The 18,429-nt window shown below is 39.7% G+C and overlaps 1 protein-coding gene across 1 annotated transcript in view; it reads right to left on the bottom strand.

Moving 5' to 3' along the window:
- Positions 1-407: 407 nt before the first annotated feature.
- Positions 408-18,429, bottom strand: part of LOC108667062 — a 60,111-nt gene continuing 42,089 nt past the window's right edge. Inside the window, exons 2-3 of the mRNA XM_018154044.2 lie at positions 1,756-3,771; positions 408-1,022 (exon numbers count right to left, since the gene is read on the bottom strand). Of these exons, the coding sequence (XP_018009533.1) occupies positions 833-1,022; positions 1,756-3,761 (2,196 nt within the window). The 5' untranslated portion in view covers positions 3,762-3,771 and the 3' untranslated portion in view covers positions 408-832. The remainder of the gene's footprint in view (positions 1,023-1,755; positions 3,772-18,429) is intronic.

Genomic DNA, 18,429 nt, shown 5'->3' with positions numbered 1-18,429 from the left:
GAATTTCGGCCTGTTTCGCAATATACGCGTAACTCACGAATGAAGGTGAAATTAAAAAAAAAATTACGAGCTAAACATCACCGTTAGGTAACTTAGGTTCTGATGAATAAGTGTTCCAAGTTTCATAGAGCGGCTTTCATTAGTTTGGGGGATATTACTTGATAATTGAATTTGGAAATGGGTCGTGAGACTCGCCACGAGTCCGGTCGTAAATTCGCCCGCGACGTCTAGGTTTCTAGTGCTGAAACAGAATAAACAGCAGAAAAACATATTGTTCCACTAAATGGGGTTCTATGGTGAAATATACATTTGTGTTTAACCTTTATCTTTTAATACTGCAGCGTACTAAATTTCAAGAAAGAGGCGTATGTCTGTGGGGGGCGCTAGAAATTCACTAGGGAGCCAAAGGGGGCGCCAGCCTGAAAAAGTTTGGGAACCACTGGTTTAAAGGCTAGGCTAAATATAGCATTTAAATTATCACACTAGTATTGCTGAATACCTAATTTGATATTTAAAGTTATCTTAAATGCTTAAAATATTACCATTTTATTTCTTACAAGAACTCTCTAACTAGCATTATATATGTGATATCATTTGTCTGTCTGTGGAAAGAGTTCTTATGATGTTTCCAACAAATTTATTTATCACATGCTGCCTTATTATCCGTCATCAGGGCCGTGAGGCTCCCTCTTAGAAGCGCTCATATTTTCACGCTAATTGTAGCTTGAATTACGCGCTCCTGCTGGCTGAGTTGCGTTTTACGCGCCTGTGCTAACTCATTTTGGGACAAGCCAGGATAGACGCTGGTGAATCATTGGTACGCAGCGATTTCTTAGAATGTAGCGACAAGCTTGGCCACCTGCACAACGTCGGGGCAGATGCGGAGACACTCCTGCCAGTCGGCGGCAGAGACGACGCCAGCGTCATTCAGCGCCTGCTTCAGCTCTGGCCAGCGTTTCTTCAAGAGGCCGGGCTTGCAGCGGCTGAGGCCCTGTAGCGCGTACTGCAGTACTTCACGCAGGCTGGGAAAAAGCGTTCATGTAAAGGCATTTAAGGTGAATATCGCGAAGGGTTAAATTACCTGTGACATATGTAAGTTATTCTTTTCGCGTTTTGTTATAAGTTTTGAGTAGTTAGTTCTACAGACGCAACTAATGGCAGGTCTCCAAGACGCTTGCTAACTGTTGAGTTACTATAATCACACGATCTAGTGATATTATTAGAGAAATATAAATAAAACGAATAGATGCAGGTGAGGGATTGAAAATGAGATTGATTGAATGCAAGCGTATAAACGAATTTCGAAAATGTTGATTTGATGAAAGAGAGTTGGAAAAATGTAAGAATCAACGCTGTCATTATTCCCACTTGCTCCTATTCACTTGTTAACTTTGTAGAATAAACTTTGTAAAAAGAGGACCAATATTTCTCTCTATATTTTCCTGCAGCACAATCGACGTGTATAAAGTCTTGTAAAAATGTATATTAATTGGATCAACATATAGGGTATTGCGAAGGGTAAAGTTAAAGAGGTCCATAATAAGTATGACCTAGTCGAGTTTCACATTCACTCGATTGAAAGAACGCATCTAAATTTAGCCCTGTAATTAAAGATACGTTTCCTGCCAGTTATAATAGTTACGAGTGCATCAAGAATTCACTGCCCTTGATTACCGTGCGAATTTGATGGGAATTTTTGTTAATATCGTTTACTAAGTTACTCTAAACGACTTGTATTCCTCTCTGCTTCCTTACCTTCTCATTTCCTCAGGCTCGGCCTCCAAGATACTATTCAGGCTGTCATTGCTGGCTAGGATGCGCTGAACAACAAATTCGGCTGCAAACATTTCTTGGATTGATTTGTGATGGAAAGCGTAGGTGATATGTCCGATCCCAGAAAGAGGTCTGTTTACTTTCAGCACCATGGAGAGGATAATTTCAGAGCCACACTCCACCGTGTTATTCAGTATCGGAATGCATTTTCGTTGAACCTGACGCAGTTCTTCTTCTGAGAAAGTTACAATGTTTTCACGAATGAATTCCAATGCTGCGCTGCCAATGACAACAAACAGATCGTCTAACATGACTTCGCATTCACGATGAGTTACATTAGCAAGCTTTATGGTGACAAGCTTCTTATACAAGCGTAGAATATCTTTCGCCACGTCCCCGGGCTTTTCCCACAATGAGATTGTCTCAGGCATGTGCTTATGCATGTCGCAGAAAAGAATCAAGTTGATGGGTTCGGTGAACAGACTTCTGACATCTTCCTTCAGCGTTTTGAAGCTTTCTGTCATCTCACCTTTTTTGATGTCTAAACTCTTCTCATACCTTGTCAAAAATTCCAGCTGCTCATCCAGCTCAGTGAGCGGCTTTATCTCGAATTCGGTAGAATTGACATCGTTAGTAGCAAGAAGCATTTTCAGTTTCTCCTTCGCACTGTGAGGACGAGTCGTGATCAGCACCCGGCAGTTGCTGCTTGACGTCTTCTCGATGATCTCTCCCACTACGTTGATTGAAACTTGGTTTACTTCGTCGTACCCATCGATGACAAATAGGGCGTGTAGAAGTAAGAGGGCATCAAGGACGTTTTGTTTACCCTCTAATTCCCTACACAGAGCCTTAAAGTGCTGCTCGATGACGTCAGCTAGTGTTTTGGTGGTACGATCCCTGCACTCGAACAGGATGAGCTGGTCAAATTGCCGCAGGTAATCAGCATTTCCTTCCTTTAGCTCGAAAAACTGAAGCACGATGTTTTTTAGAAGAGTAGTCTTACCGGCACCAGCAACACCGGATATTATAATTGCCTTCTCAGGAGCATTGAAAATTTCGGGGTACGGCTGAACTTGACCTTTCGGGCCTTCTCTCACCATCACGTCGAGAGCATGAAATACTTCCTGACGCTGCACATTACTGTTGAGTAGCGGGAGGGTCTCTTCGGATAGTTTGGTTATCCAGAGGTTCTTAACGGCCAGTTTTCCTGACATATTTAATATCATACACCAGTAATAAATGCTCTTTTTGTCCAAAGTCTGCAGCCTTTCGAAGTCATCATGTACATTTTTCTTCTGATTTTCAACTTCGGACTGTGGCAGTGAATAGACCCTTTCGGCTTCTTCAATTAGCTCTAACAAAGCAGTCTTCAAATCACTGAATTTTTGAGGGGTCAATGTTACTTCGAACTCGTGCATGATTTTGTTTCGCAAATCCTTGACCTTACGCAGCTTGTTTAGCAGTTTTTGAAACTCCCTCGCCTCATCATTCTTATCTAAGGGAGACAGCTTCTCAAGTTGACACTTTCTATCTGCAGGAGGAAGCTCCTCGTTTTTGTCAGGTTGTCTACCGCCACCACCCATACTCGCTGTAGCGGTTACCACGCCTCCGCCACCTTCTTCACTTTTATTTTTTGAATTGGAAAGTTTTTCGCTCCGCCAGCACTCATCATGTAACCTAGAAAGTTTCTCCAGCAGACAGAACAACCCAGTGATGTCTAAATTATCAGGGTGGCTCAAATCTCTCGAGATTAACCATTCATCACGTTTCCATTCATTTTCAGTTATTTCCCTGCCCTTTAGGCGTTCCATGTATTTTTTGTAGCTCTCGTCGCTCTTTTTGTCGACACATTCTTTGCTGACAACGAATCGGATGACCTTGGGGGCCACGTACAGCACACCAACAACATTGCGGTAAATCGCGTAGTTTTCATCAGTCATACGTTCTCCGGCAGGCATCGAGCTGGCCGGCACTGACTGCCCGGCCATTACGCAGGATCTGTTGAGTTGAAAAATAGTAATGAAATAAAGGGAAGCGAAGTACGCAATATTATTTGAGAAAAACTTTGATACCTACTGCTGAAACTTGATGAAGATTGTCATTTACGTTGCTCTGAGGTTTAGTTAGTTACTATTACCACGAAAATCTTAATCTTGGGAGTTTAATGTTGAGATGAATTAAAGTTCATATGAAAATGCATTAAAGTTCATATTAATTGAGAAATTACTTACGATGTATAACATAAAAATGATATAGGGCCGAATTGGAAATAAAGGTAACCTCATGAGTGATATGAGTGATTGACGTGCACGTCATATGGTCGGATTGCTGACTTTTAGACTTAGCTTGTGGTCAAATGAATTATAATTGATGACTGAGAGATCAGACTTGAGCAAAAGTCTTGCATTCAACAAACGATATGGTAGATATATACAAACAACATAAAGTGATGATAGATATGTCATTTGTAGGCATCAAATTGGTTTGTCCTTGCCTATGACGATCGAGGAACCATGTTTCTAGCAAATGATTGTTATATAATAGTTGTTCTCTCTCTCTCTCTCTTTCTCTCTTTCTCTCTTTTTCTCTTTCTCTCTTTCTCTCTTTCTCTCTTTCTCTCTTTCTCTCTTTCTCTCTTTCTCTCTTTCTCTCTTTCTCTCTTTCTCTCTTTCTCTCTTTTTTCTCTCTCTCTCTCTTTCTCTTTCTCTCTCTCTCCCTTTCTCTTTCTCTCTCTCTCTCTTTCTCTTTCTCTCTCTCTCTCTTTCTCTTTCTCTCTCTCTCTTTCTCTCTCTCTCTCTCTCTTTCTCTCTCTCTTTCTCTCTCTCTCTCTCTCTCTCTCTCTCTGCATCCATCACTTCGTGATGGATGCTGCTCAACGACTCCTGTATCGCTGAGCAAGACGTGTCTTAAGGCCAGACCGTTATCAGAGTCGAGTCCTCATGATAAGCGTGTCAGATATAACGTCCGAACAACACAAAGATTCCATGCTAGAGTTGGAGCGCCGTCACCTCACTTCCACAATTCTAATTTTAACTGCTAAATGGCTAAGTCTTTTGATTAAATTAATGAAATAGGATGCACGACTTTGTTAACTGAACTACATGCCTCAATGGCTTGCATGCTTCACTCGCTCATCAAATCCCATGAAAGTTGCTGTAAGATTGCAGAAGTAGTCGCTACGTCTTGGCTTTGCGACTGTGAACGATAAGGGCACAATAGCCAGACATTCGAGAACTTTTTAACGTTGTAATCCAATTCAATTTGAAACACTATAAGCATGTCTATAAAAAACGTGAAGAAATGTATGAAAGGAAGATATGTGTACCTGGCTTTTCTTACTGGCCCTTCCGTAGTCCGTTAATTATTGAGAATGCACTCACACGGGAAGTCTTGATTTGAGTAATGACGAGAAAATCGTGACGAAATATTTCTGCTTGTTGCAGTCCAAGAACACGACTGCATCACTTATTGTAAACTGTGTGTTATCAAGCTCACCAAAAACGTTGTCAGCTGCGGTTGACAAAGATGTCAATATTTTTGTTAAAAAATTGCAATATATTTTTATTTCTCCAACACAATTTTTTTCTAAGTTTCAAAGTTCTTCCAATAATGAATCGAAATACTGGAATGAAACGTCAATGAAATCAAACGTCAATGATATAAGAATTCGATTTTTCTTGAAAGCATACCTGGAGTGGCCACCACTGAGCGTAACGATAAACCCTCTTGATCTTACAATTATCACAACACTTGCGGCGCGCTCAACATGAATGGGAGCACACCGACTTGTGCTATCTTCTAGATTATGCCAAGCCAAAGTAATCCAAGTGGAACAATTTCACCACATCTACATTGCACCCACAGCGCTCGATAAGACTTCACTGTGCCTCACTAGCAAGCTGTTGTTCAAGACATAAATGCAAAGGTAAACTGAAACTTAGGATAAGATTACACCAGATAAATGCACTGCATGAAATTCTACCTCAACCATATGCTGTCCTGTGTTTCGAGGTATTGAGTTACGGCCTTGGTAGGTGGTGAATAAATTCGCCGTCAGTTACTAGGTCACAGCCTTCCTCAGTTGTGAGGGTTAAGCAATTTCTCAAATATAATAGCGAGGAATTTAATGTTGCGATAATGTACTTGTCATCTATCAAAATAATTACTAAGATAAAAGGGAAAGTTATCATTAATTCTCGTGAAAATTGCGAGAATTAAGGATAATTACCCCTAAACAGTAACAGAGTGACTTCCCCAAAAAGCACTACCTAATATCGATAAAATCAAATTACTCTGTAATTTAATTTGGTTTATAAAACAAACTCAAAGTAATTAATTTTACAAATTCAGCGCTTATCACCCAGAAGTTGCTTTGCTGTTCATTAGAAATGACATCTTTTGATACATTGGCTGCACTGCGTGTTTCTTCAGAGCGTGAGCTAATATTGTACATATATATTATAATATTAAGTTCCGCAATACAGCAGGCATTAAAGAAGGCTACCAGCAGTCCAGGGGAGAAGTGCTGTAATAAAGCAGGCATTCAGTACAGGAAGATCAAGTACAGGAAGATCAAGTGCAGGAAGATCAAGTGCAGGAAGATCAAGTGCAATAAGATCAAGTGCAGGAAAATCAAGTGCAGGAAGATCAAGTGCAGGAAGATCAAGTGCAGGAAGATCAAGTGCAGGAAGATCAACTGTCGGAAGATAAAGTGCAGGAAGATCAAGTGGCAGTTGAAGACGCCAGTCTTTTTAGGACAACAGGTGTATGAATCTATTTACGGTAATTAATAGGAATAAATTTTCTGGTAATTACCATCATCTGGAGTTGCCAGGCTCAGGTTTTATCCCGAAACGATTTGTATACATGGTAGTACGCGCCCCAACAGCCCATATACTGTATATTGCGATGCCAGGCTTACAGAACAAGAACTTTTACAAACACATATTAGATTTGCAAGATTTGCAAGTTGATAAACCATCTCTGCGAAGGTGTGAAAAACAATCATCAGGGTCCCTCCTGTTTCGCTGTTCGAAATTGTAGCATTCTACTAGAGCAAAATTTCAGCCACTATGATGAAACTTAGTATTCTAGTATGCCAGCTAGTATTCTAGGGCAAAAATTCAGCCATTACTGTGGAATGAGTGTTAGGGACGAATTAGATACTTCAGCTCTGTTACAAATTTTAGGCGGCAGCCCAAAAGCGATATCGCCACTTATTGAACTTCAGTCCAGCAATCTTAGGCGGAATCGGGTCGCCTCACGGACATTTTTCTAATTATTTCATTGTTTTTTGAGTCGTAAAAAACGGCTGCTTACACAAATTTCCTAAATGAACCGATTGAAAATTAGTAGGTTAAAATAGCTAGAACAATACTTAGTTTGGAGTCACAAACATGAAATTTAAAAGCTCAAAGCTGCACCAGAAGGCGCGTAGTTACAGGCGCTGACACTCGCTATCTTCCCCGGCCTGATAAGCGGCCTCCTGCTTATCTCGCCGCGCAGCTCAGGAGCTGCAGAAATTGTGACAGGACTTCGAAGTCATCCAAAAGAGCGTGAGTAAGTACGACAGATTAATTGCTTTTTAGCAATCAATCTGTTCATTTATTTCTACCTATCATCTACCTATCAGGCTAGCCGGCGTGACACATAATCTCTGAAATTTTATAAATCCGCAAGCCCCAACCCGTAATTTCTGATTATGTTAAGGATAATAAATCGAATGTGGGCCAATTAAATAGAGACTCGTTCTAACCCTCGTTTTTCAAGGAACATGAAAATCTCAGTGGGTGTTTGTTTCAAAATATGAAAAAAGTTGTCGTTATAATCAAATTCATTTATCCCAATTAAAAAGCCTAAATTTTTCTTTTCTCTCAATTTTAGGTCCAGAGCGGTCCAACTATGTCCACCGAGACGCGGGAGAAATGTTCTGAACAACCCCGATATACAACAAAACACATACAAATTAGTATAGGAACATCTGCATAAAACACTTGGGGTGCTATTATGGTAAAAATTCCCTAGCAACAGCCGACAAAATAGATTGCTGAGGAATGCTGCATGCTTATTATAGGTAGCCGGTGAGGAGACAACGCCAAAATCTGAACAAATGGCTTAAATATCATGGCTTCGGCAGACTAAATAGACATCAAACTAATCTACGAATAATGGGGGATGAGTTCTACCTTATATTTTAACAAATATTAATAAAGAGTCGTATATGCCGCTGACTGATAACTAAATAGTGCGTGGTTTCGTTTTTATTTCAAATTTTAGGCAGAAGTCTAGGGAAAATCGCATTTTCTTTAATTCAGACCAGAAGTTCCAATTGCGGCCGTATGACAATTCGGACATTTTTAATCTATTCGTGTCATTTTACAGCCCTCAATGAAAAGGATCTCCCAAAAAATTCGAACTGAACTTATGCAAATAACAGAGGATATGAACTATAGGAAAAATTGTAAGCTTGATGAGTACTAAGTTTAGAGTTACGAACATGATGAGTAAAACTCTACACGTGCACCAGAAGGAGCGTAGGTGCAGGCGCTAACATTAGTTATCTTTCCCGGCCTGATTAGCGGCCTCCTGCTTATCTCGCGGCGCACCTCGGGATCCGCAGATAACGGAAATTGTAGCAGGGCTCAGACAAAGTGTTCTAAAATTGCGCGAGGAAAACGATGGATTGGTAGTTAAATTTAAATCCCGACGCGATAAGTATCCTGGTTACGCGCCACAACAGCCCCTATATACAATATCCCGACACGATATGTATCCTGGATACGCGCCCCATTAGCTCCTTTATACAATATCCCGACACGATATGTATCCTGGATACGCGCCCCCAATGGCCCCTATATACAATATCCCGACACGATAAGTATCCTGGATACGCGCCCCAACAGCCCCTATATTCAATATCCCGACACGATAAGTATCCTGTATACGCGCCTCAACAGCCCCTATATACAATATCCCGACGCGATAAGTATCCTGGATACGCGCCCCAACAGCCCCTATATACAATATATACAATATCCCGACACGATAAGTATCCTGGATACGATGCAACTGAGACGGTGATGCGCCTAAAGAGCGCGTCGCGTCTACGGAAAGTTGAGCTTTCAAGGTTATTGTTGAGTTAGAACCCAGTCACATTCATGGCATCCATAAAGGGAACCTGATACTGCTCCTTAACACTCCTGGTGACAGGAGTCGTATCTATAAATATCAAGAGAACAATTAGCATGTGAAAACAATGATGAATTTGGAATAATACAGCAGGTGAACTCAATAATGTTTTCTTTCTAAAAAATATTTTATATATAAAAAATGTAACTGAAAAGTGCGCAGGTGCACTTTTTATATTAAAATCATCATTACATTAACTGTTTAGCTAGAGTAATTATATAAATAGATTATCTGTATAGATTAACTCTATAAATAAATTAACTGTGCATAAATTGTAATTCAAATTTAAATTTTAATTTCAATGAGCCGTTGAAGGCGCCTAATAAGAACTAGCAGCTAATGATTAGTTAGTTAAATATGTTAAGTTTTAACTACAGTAGAGAGTTAATGAAAGCTGACTGGAAGCGACGCCAGCAGCGAGGAGCGAGCAGGTACGTATATGCCTGATCACACGCACGGTAATGCAAACAACCTCAACTTATTACAAACATTTCATTTGCAGACAGAAATCCAGATCAATTTGGGGCAGAAAACATACAGTACTGTGCAAATTTGTTCGGACAGGGGTTGAAATAACACAATTATTTGCCACATTGAAGTTTTATTTGAAAAAACATGACAATGGCGCAAAATATGACATAATTAATAGCATATATGACCTACTTTTGCTTTTACAAGCATTTGAACACAATTTGGCATGGATTCGGCCAAAGATGAACACATTTTAGTTACTTGCTCATCATGATACCAGGTCCTAATTACAGCAGAAATTAGCTTTTCATTGTAGAACAGTCTTCTTTCAGGAGTCTTCGTTTGATTATAGCCCATGAGTTTTCAATGGGATTGATGTGTGGAGAATTTCCAGACTAGTCTAAAATCTCCAGTCCACTTTCTTCAAAGAATGTGCTCATTTTACGTGAAATATGACATGGCGCGTGATCCTGCTGAAAAATGCCATCTCCATCAGGAAAGTCCCTTGTCATACTAGGAAGCAAATGACTCTCCAAAATAGCCTTTTATGTATCACTATTCATCATTCCCTCTACGTTAGTGAGTCGTCCAAGGCCTTTAGCATTAAAACTACCCCAAAACATCTTCTTAGGCGGATGTTTGGGAGCATTTTTCAGCAGGATCACGCGCCATGCCATATTTTACGTAAAATGAGCACAATCTTTGAAGAAAGTGGACTGGAGATTTTAGACTGGCCTGGAAATTCTCCACACATCAATCCCATTGAAAACTCATGGGCTATAATCAAACAAAGACTCCTGAAAGAAGACTGTTCTACAATGGCAAAGCTAATTTCTGCTGTAATTAGGACCTGGTATCATGATGAGCAAGTGACTAAAATGTGTTCATCTTTGGCCGAATCCATGCCAAATTGTGTTCAAATGCTTGTAAAAGCAAAAGTGGTTCATATCTGCTATTAATTATATCATATTTTGCACCATTGGCATGTTTTTTTTTTTAATAAAACTTCAATGTGGCAAATAATTGTGTTATTTCAATCAGTGTCCGAACTAATTTGCACAGTACTGTATTAGCTGATCTGCTCACATTTCAAGACCTGCAGCTTACGTGAGCCCCGGCAGGTCTTATCTTATCAGTTGAGATAACGGCCCCTGAGGAGGGAGGCTCCGTGATGCGTGATCATATCTTCACATCGCGGTGATGTCTATGTCTGATAAGAGGTTATGTCTGCATCGTGGTGATGTCTATGTCTGGTGAGAGGTTATGTCTGCATCGTGGTGATGTCAATGTCTGGTGAGAGGTTATGTCTGGATCGCGGTGATGTCTATGTCTGGTGAGAGCTTATGTCTGCATCGCGGTGATGTCTATGTCGGGTAAGAGGTTATGTTTGCATCGTGGTGATGTCTATGTCTTGATATTAGCAGCTATTACTGACTTGATATTAGCAATAATAGCTTCTAGGCTGGTCGCCTGTCTGGTGTGACGCAGGGTGAGGGCGCAGGCCGCCCCCATGGTACAGACGAACTTTTCCTATACAGAATTAGTTTTCTACCATCAAGTTTTAATTTTCTGTTCTCGATCGAAAAGTGATAGACGCAAGCAACAATTTGTCTTTAAACGCGTGAACAGGAGCTTTTTTGAATATTTTATTATCCTTTTATAAAATTTCAGAAACACATTGCATGTGGAAACCTCTTTCTTGGGGTTTTATGCCACGTCAAAAGTTAGACCCATCAGATATTACGTAACTTGGTGTGTATCTCCTCAATACAAGCACAAAAATATCCTTCAACTCTGAAGACTATCAACTTAATCCTATTAAACATATTTTCAGAAACTTTCTTAAACTTAGTATTTCGCTTCATTGCAAGGAAGTCGCATTTTCAAACAAATTACGATTCAAAGTCCATGAGGAACACAATGGGCAACAACGCTTTGCTTCTCCTCCCAGGTAGCAGAACGCAAATTATTGAATATTATTAATTAATAATTTTGTTTAATGGAAGAAAAGTTTTTTCTTATTTTGAATGATATGCTTATAATTTGTTTCGTGTGACTACTAATAATTCAAACGGCGGCACGTGTCGTGGTCGGGACACGGCACCATCACGACCGTGACCATCTCATCTCATCCCAGTTAAAATTTTGAGCCGAGACCGGCGCCGGGCTTAGCTGGGTTGGTCGCGCTTTAGCAGGATGGAGCCGTGGAACTATAACCAGCCATCTATCCCTAAAACGGCGCTGCGCCATGGCTGACATAGAGAGAAAATTCTAGCTGCTCGGCAAGGACGGAACTCTGCGCTGTTTAGCGCTGGTACTTGGATTGCCCGGCAGGGAGCTGAACAGAGCAGCTAAGCAGGCCGTGCATGGGGGGTTTTGAGAGAGGGAGGAGGGGTAGGGGTTGGAAACAGCTAGTGGCAGGAGAATGAACTTCATCCTTCATCTAGTTCACTCGCATAGTACGATATTTTGGGTCAATTTCTGGTGCCAGTTATGATATTTATTTCACGTCAGTATTATAATACTTTGAATTACGTAAAAATTTTATATGCTCTTCCAGTTTTAACACGCAAACAGAAACATTTACGGTCATTCACGCGTTGCCAAAGCGAGATATCAATCAGTTTATCATGAGAAAGTTTTCAAACTTGGATTTACAGAAAACGCGTTAATAACCCTTTACCGCCCGAATTATTTTTATGCAGTGAGTAAATGTTTTGATCATGAATTTATGTTGTTTCTGACTCAAGGGAAGGCAATATATGAAGAAATCACCAAATATATTTTTATGTATATAGATACATAAACGCGACTTTAAGATCCACTTGGGCTCCTGAAAGAAAAATCTACACTGGCTTTCAAAATACACTTGGGCAAATGAATAGAATCAATTGACTAGAATAAAATAAAACCCCTCTAAAACTTAAAAAAATACAGCAGAATACTTCACAACCTACATATATCTAAATACATGTTCAAAAGCATTTATTCTTGGTGAAATTTTTTGAAGCAGTTGCGAGATCGTTCAAAGCACAGGTGGACATTACATTTGTGACAGAACACCAAAACTCGTGCTTTGCATCCAGGTTGTAGTACCTTTTTGAACGAAAAGACATCCTGTAGTATGAAAGGAATTGATCATGTAGGTCTACTCCTCCCATGTGGTCATTGTAGATTCTAACAATATGAGGGATGGGGACATCTACATACTCTTTCGCTTTCTTATCGTACTTGTTTGCTTGTTCAATTGGAGCAGATGAAGAAAAAGAAGAAGCTAAACAGACAGCACGATTGTCGTACCACTTGATGGCTGTCACAGTTGTACCTCCGCTTTTTGTTTCATGTTCATCAAAAGTTCCTCGTCCTGCAAGAGCCAGTTTCTTGTCATCCTTGAATGATAAACCAGGGATTCTGCGTGCCTGAATTGTGCCACAAACCCATATTCCTCTTGTTGCCAAATGCTCAATCAAAGGTATGGACGTGAACCAGTTGTCTATGTAGAGTTTATGGTTTTTCTTTTCAGGTATTGATTCTGCTAGGATCAGAACAGCGTTAGCACTGGCTCCAAGATCCGGTACCCCTTCTCTGTTTACTGGTTGCAATTTACCATGATAGGGGAAAAAGTCATATATCATTCCCTTATGATCTGCAAGGACAAACAGTTTGTACCCCCACTTGATAGGCTTTTTAGGAATATACTGCTTCAGTCCTGAAGCCCCTTTGAAGGGAACCATCTGCTCATCAATTGACAAATGTTCAGTCATAGGGATTTGCTTGAATTGCTGACGAAGGTGATCCAACAGTAGTCTTACTTTAGCAATCTTGTCATTTCTGTCGATAGATTCATTATCTAACAAATGGAAACATCTTTTGATGTCCTCCCATCTTTGCCTGCTCATGACTGCCCCAATCGCTTCAGTGAGACACTCTGATGACCAATGTTGACGGGTGGAGCCAATCCTGGTCAAAGACATCCTCAAGGAAATGCCGATCCATTGCTCCAATTCTTCTCTCGAAAGACTCAAAGGTTTGTTAGGGTTTTTCTGTACTGCATATATGTACATTGCATTGGTGGACGATTTGGTCCAAAAAATCATCTGAGAAAAACCCTTTGAAGTAGGTCATGGGTGACAGAATTTCATCAGTTTCCGCCCACATCATCAATATGCAAGACTACAGTTTCTTCTTCATCATGGATTGCATCCTCATCATCAGATAGAATAGATATATAAGTAGGATCTTCTATGTCGTCATCTTCAGATAGATCCAACCCATCTGATTCACTGTCAAAATCTTCTGATACGATCATTCTGTCCATGCGTTTTTCTCTCAATACAATGGGTTTTGCTGCTTTGGAATAAAACATACTAGCAGGTAGTATGTTGCGTGATGATCCTGAAAAAAATAACTACAATGAACAAACAGTCTAAAACAATATCTCTTTCGTGTAGGGAATGAAAGGATAACAGCGATTATTCTGTATGAAGTTTTCCTGATAACATGTTAAAAATGTGAAATTTATAAAATATTATCTTTCATATGACAAAAATATCGCTGTTCATTCAAAAATTAGAAATAAAAAAAATTTTTATATAATTTTATCCAGCTTCAACGCCCAGATGTACTTTCAAATCCACTATCTTTCATGGCACCTTGAGCCCAACTGGATTTCTAAATCCACCCGATAAATACTGATGGAATTAGAGCAATGTCACCTCAATATCTGATGTATGCAATTGTTTTCTTTCTTTATATATCAGTGAAGATGCACAAATTATTTTGAAATATTTTCTCACCTGGTTTATCCTCCATTGCACGTCAAATCAGGGACAGTTACAAGTGCAGCGTCGCATAACATAACGCCACGGAAGTTGGCGGGCAACTGACGAACGAATGTAAACAAACCGCTCATTCTCTTTCAGAGCTTTGCATAGCAGTGTAATCTGAAGGCCAGTTGGACTGCTGAGCCATACGAGTGAGAAATATTCCCTATACAAGTGTTTTTTTTTGAAAGGCGACTTGAAAGTCCGATTTGGCGGTAAAGGGATAACAGTAAATGTTAGAGCAAAGAAAATACCAAAGAAATCCACCATTTTTTCAATGAAAATGTGTAAGCCAGCACCATCATCAGTTTATAAAATTTATCGAATTTCCCTGCGTTTCGATGCTGGACTCCGAAACGTTTTCATTGAAGGCATGGTGAATTTATTTGGCGCTTTCTTTGCATTAAAACTCTTAGAGAACTTGCCATTTCAGCAGATTAATGATTTGAGTGCGTTGTTAATTTTCCTAACAAACTATCGAATGACATAAAGCTAATGCAATAAGATAATTTACTAAACAAATTTAACTCTAATACTCACTTATATCTAACTGACGGGATCATACGAATGGCTACTTTGTTTATTTTTTTAAATTAGTGCATTATGAATAATATCTATCAAGTTCAACCACAAAGATAGCTATTCCTCGATTTGCTAGATGATGGCGAATCATTTGTTCCGTATTATAGTTATGTAGTTCATAGAGCCTAGGCTGGTATGGTGTTCACGTGGCCAAGTTGGTACAGGCGTGGACTACGACGCGGAGGATCTGCGTTCGATTCTCGGAGCTGCCGTCGACGTTTTCAGATAGTTCATAGCGGTGAGTAGTTTGATGTGTATATTTCCTCGATAATTGAATTTGTTAGTTTCTAAATACCGTTGCTAATGTCAATTCGATATGAATGTCAAGAACCAATGCCCATACAACCTGTCATGGCAAGAGAAAAGTCTAGATGATCTCAGAGAAAAGGAAAAATTAGATCTCAGTGCACTGCCAGAGCCGCCCCAGAGCAGGCGTTGGGCAGGTTTGAGCAGGCGGTGCTCAGTAAGGGCTGCGTGACGGCAGGACAGAGCACACCTGGGCAGGTACTCAGAAGCTAATTAGCGCTGCTACGCGGCTGGCGATATCGTCTCTAATGCGGACATTTCTGCTCTATCGCGACTCTGTCGCGTCCCTACGGCGGCTCTACAGCCGGCGACGGCCTGCTCTATTCCCTGCCCTAAATTTTAACTGGGATGGTGCCTAGCACGATACATGCGCCGAGTCCCTGGCGACTATGGCGAATAAATCGAGTGTGGCAAATTTAATCACGCGTTTATTAGAATAATTAATGTCATATATAACACAAATATGGTCTAGTAAATCCCACACAAAACAGAAAGTTTAATGAATCCCACATGTAATAAAAATGCCTTAAGTTGCAAGCACAATACGCGCAGCCTTCACTTGAATGCCACTATATATATCGTAGAATGTAACTGGTGGCGAGAATGCCACTATAGTTTCGAACAATAGCTGGACAGGATTGGTAACATTACCGGACATGGGTTAGAAATCCGGACAAAATCGAGTCAGGTTATGTACCTTACAATTAGCTTGTACTTAAAAACCAGGCACAAAAATAAATGAACTACACTACCGGACATTCTAAAAACGCCAACCTCGTTGGGTTAGGGAGAGTTAGGGTTAGGTGTGTATAAAACCCTTCTTTACATTGCTTGACACCTTTCTACTAAGGTTAGGTCCAGCCAGGTTAGGGTTTTTTTACTTTTTTCCATATAAATAAATACATATATATATATATATATCGTAGAATGTAACTGGTGGCGAGAAACGCCCTGGCGGAAGACGTGAGCAACAAGAGGCTCAGGTTGATTACAAATAAATCCACACATTTTCTACCAAAAGGAGCATTAAATTCGTACTGAATATTATGAACACTGTAAGAATAATACTTAATTAAGTGTTCAGTCCGTGGCATTTAAAGAAATGCCCAAGAACAATAATGAATAATAATAATAATATAATATAATAATAATAATAATGCCTAAGAATAATGCCTAAGAAAAGCCAAGCTTTTCATTGCACTTAGCTTCGTTTTGCGTCTAATTAACCACACTTCAGCATTCGGCATTGGAAAACTTATCAGTTTTGATAAAATTATTGTCTTTCAAAAAATCGACCGTTAAACGCCAAAAAAAATCACAACTTTTTTCGATCACCACGTGCGATACGAACATAATACGAGTTAATTTCTTTACAATTTTATAATCTAGCCATTTCTTGGTCTCATTATCAACATTTCTTACAGTTTTACAGGCTAGTGAATAACAAATACAAACTTTGTAAAATTAAATCATTATATAAAATATGAAATCATCACGAACGTTTTCATATTTTATATTTTACATCATCGAGACAGTTTTCCTTGTCCTTTAAGAGGCCTGTTCACGGACGCTCCAACTCCAAGCTCGGCACACTGGGCGAACTGAGGGTAAATTTTGGCAGCAGCGTCTTGCAGGGTAGTGACGTGGCCGAGGGTGCGCGAGAATAGTGAGGTATGAACTGCACTAATAATTGGGCAGGGATTTTGTTCCCTGAAGTCGGAGTTCCCTGGGAACAGCAGATCTTTGTAAAATCTGCACTCGCGTATAAGTTCGGCCGTCACCAGCCCTTGGTCTCGTTATCACTTTAGCCACATATTTGTGGCTAACACACCCCAGGCCTCAAGGTTTATTGTTTTAGGCAAGGGGCGGCTTTAGGTGGCCGGTGAATTGCCAGCGGGCAGCCGGAGCTAACCTGATCTGGCCGACCGCTAGCCACCCACGGTCCGGGAAGAAGAGAAGGCACTGCTATGAAGGGACACTTGACAGCGCCGAGAGAGAGATTTATGTGCTTTTGGTTCCCTCAGAAACTACTGGGCATGTTTTGACTTCAACAATTTAGGATACAAACTTTATTTGAACGTGCAGTCTCATGTAATGCTAATGTAGCAGTTGCGCAAATATAGCTGCAAATTTTTTTACAATTGTAATCCGTACCACGGTACTTCGCATCATTATGGTTTTCGCTCCTGTTATTTGTTTTAAAATTAATTATTTATTTTTGCCTTTTATTATCATATAAACCATAATTTTTACAATCACAGTAATAATAATTTAAATCAGTAATTCAGTATGATAATAATTCAGTGGGTTGATAATAATATTCCGTTTGATATTAATATTACAGATTATTAAGCAATGTGCAATGTGTTGTTGTAATTTTTAGACTTTGAAAAATGTCTACAGAAATAGAATATCAATTTAAATGCATGTCTTAACCGTTTTTGATGAACTTCTGATGAAAATTTACACATTTACATGAATGTTCTCATTACTGCACAGATCATGTACGTATAGAATTTAAATTGCTATATTCCAGCTCATTTAATTCAATGAGTAATTTATTAACCAGACAGCGATGTACTGTACGACAACCAAGCGCTCGTGAAACGCGTGTCAGGAATACAAAATTTAGATGGATCCAATTATTTGAAATAATATATGATCGTTCAAGTTTAGTAAATGACAACTTAATATTAAATTGTGCTGTTTATGCATTCGTTATCTTCATATTTTAAAACATAATTACGATTATTTTTTCGTAATTTGTACAAAAATTTTAGCGCGACCTCCATTTTTTTGGAAGGAAGAATCCATTACAACAAAAATCGAGGTGGAAAGGAAACCGCTCTGTATAAAGCCTTTATTATTTCGGAACTCTGTTCATGGGAACACGCATCATAGCTTTAAAAATTATATATTTAGATTTTCCTCTTTCATTATCATATGAATCATCCTATTACAATCACAATAATAATAATTCATCATTATTTAATAATTCATCATCATCCATCAGTATGCATCAGTCATCAGTATGCATCTTCCATCAGTATGCATCAGTCATCAATATGCATCGGTCATCAGTATGCATCAGTCATCAGTATGCATCAGTCATCAATATGCATCGGTCATCCCCAGTTAAAATTTTGAGCCGAGACCGGCGCCGGGTTTAGCCGGGCTGGTCGCGCTTTAGCAGGATGCAGCCGTGAAACAATAACCGGCCATCTATCCCTAAAACTGCGCTGCGCCATGGCTGATATAGAGACAAAATTCTAGCAGCTCGGCAGGG

This window comes from Hyalella azteca, unplaced genomic scaffold (genome assembly GCF_000764305.2).
Source record: "Hyalella azteca isolate HAZT.00-mixed unplaced genomic scaffold, Hazt_2.0.2 contig5403, whole genome shotgun sequence".
In the NCBI taxonomy this organism is placed as follows: domain Eukaryota; kingdom Metazoa; phylum Arthropoda; class Malacostraca; order Amphipoda; family Hyalellidae; genus Hyalella; species Hyalella azteca.
The sequence above is the reverse complement of the archived record's forward strand: the minus strand, read 5'-3'. Positions and strand labels throughout refer to the sequence as shown.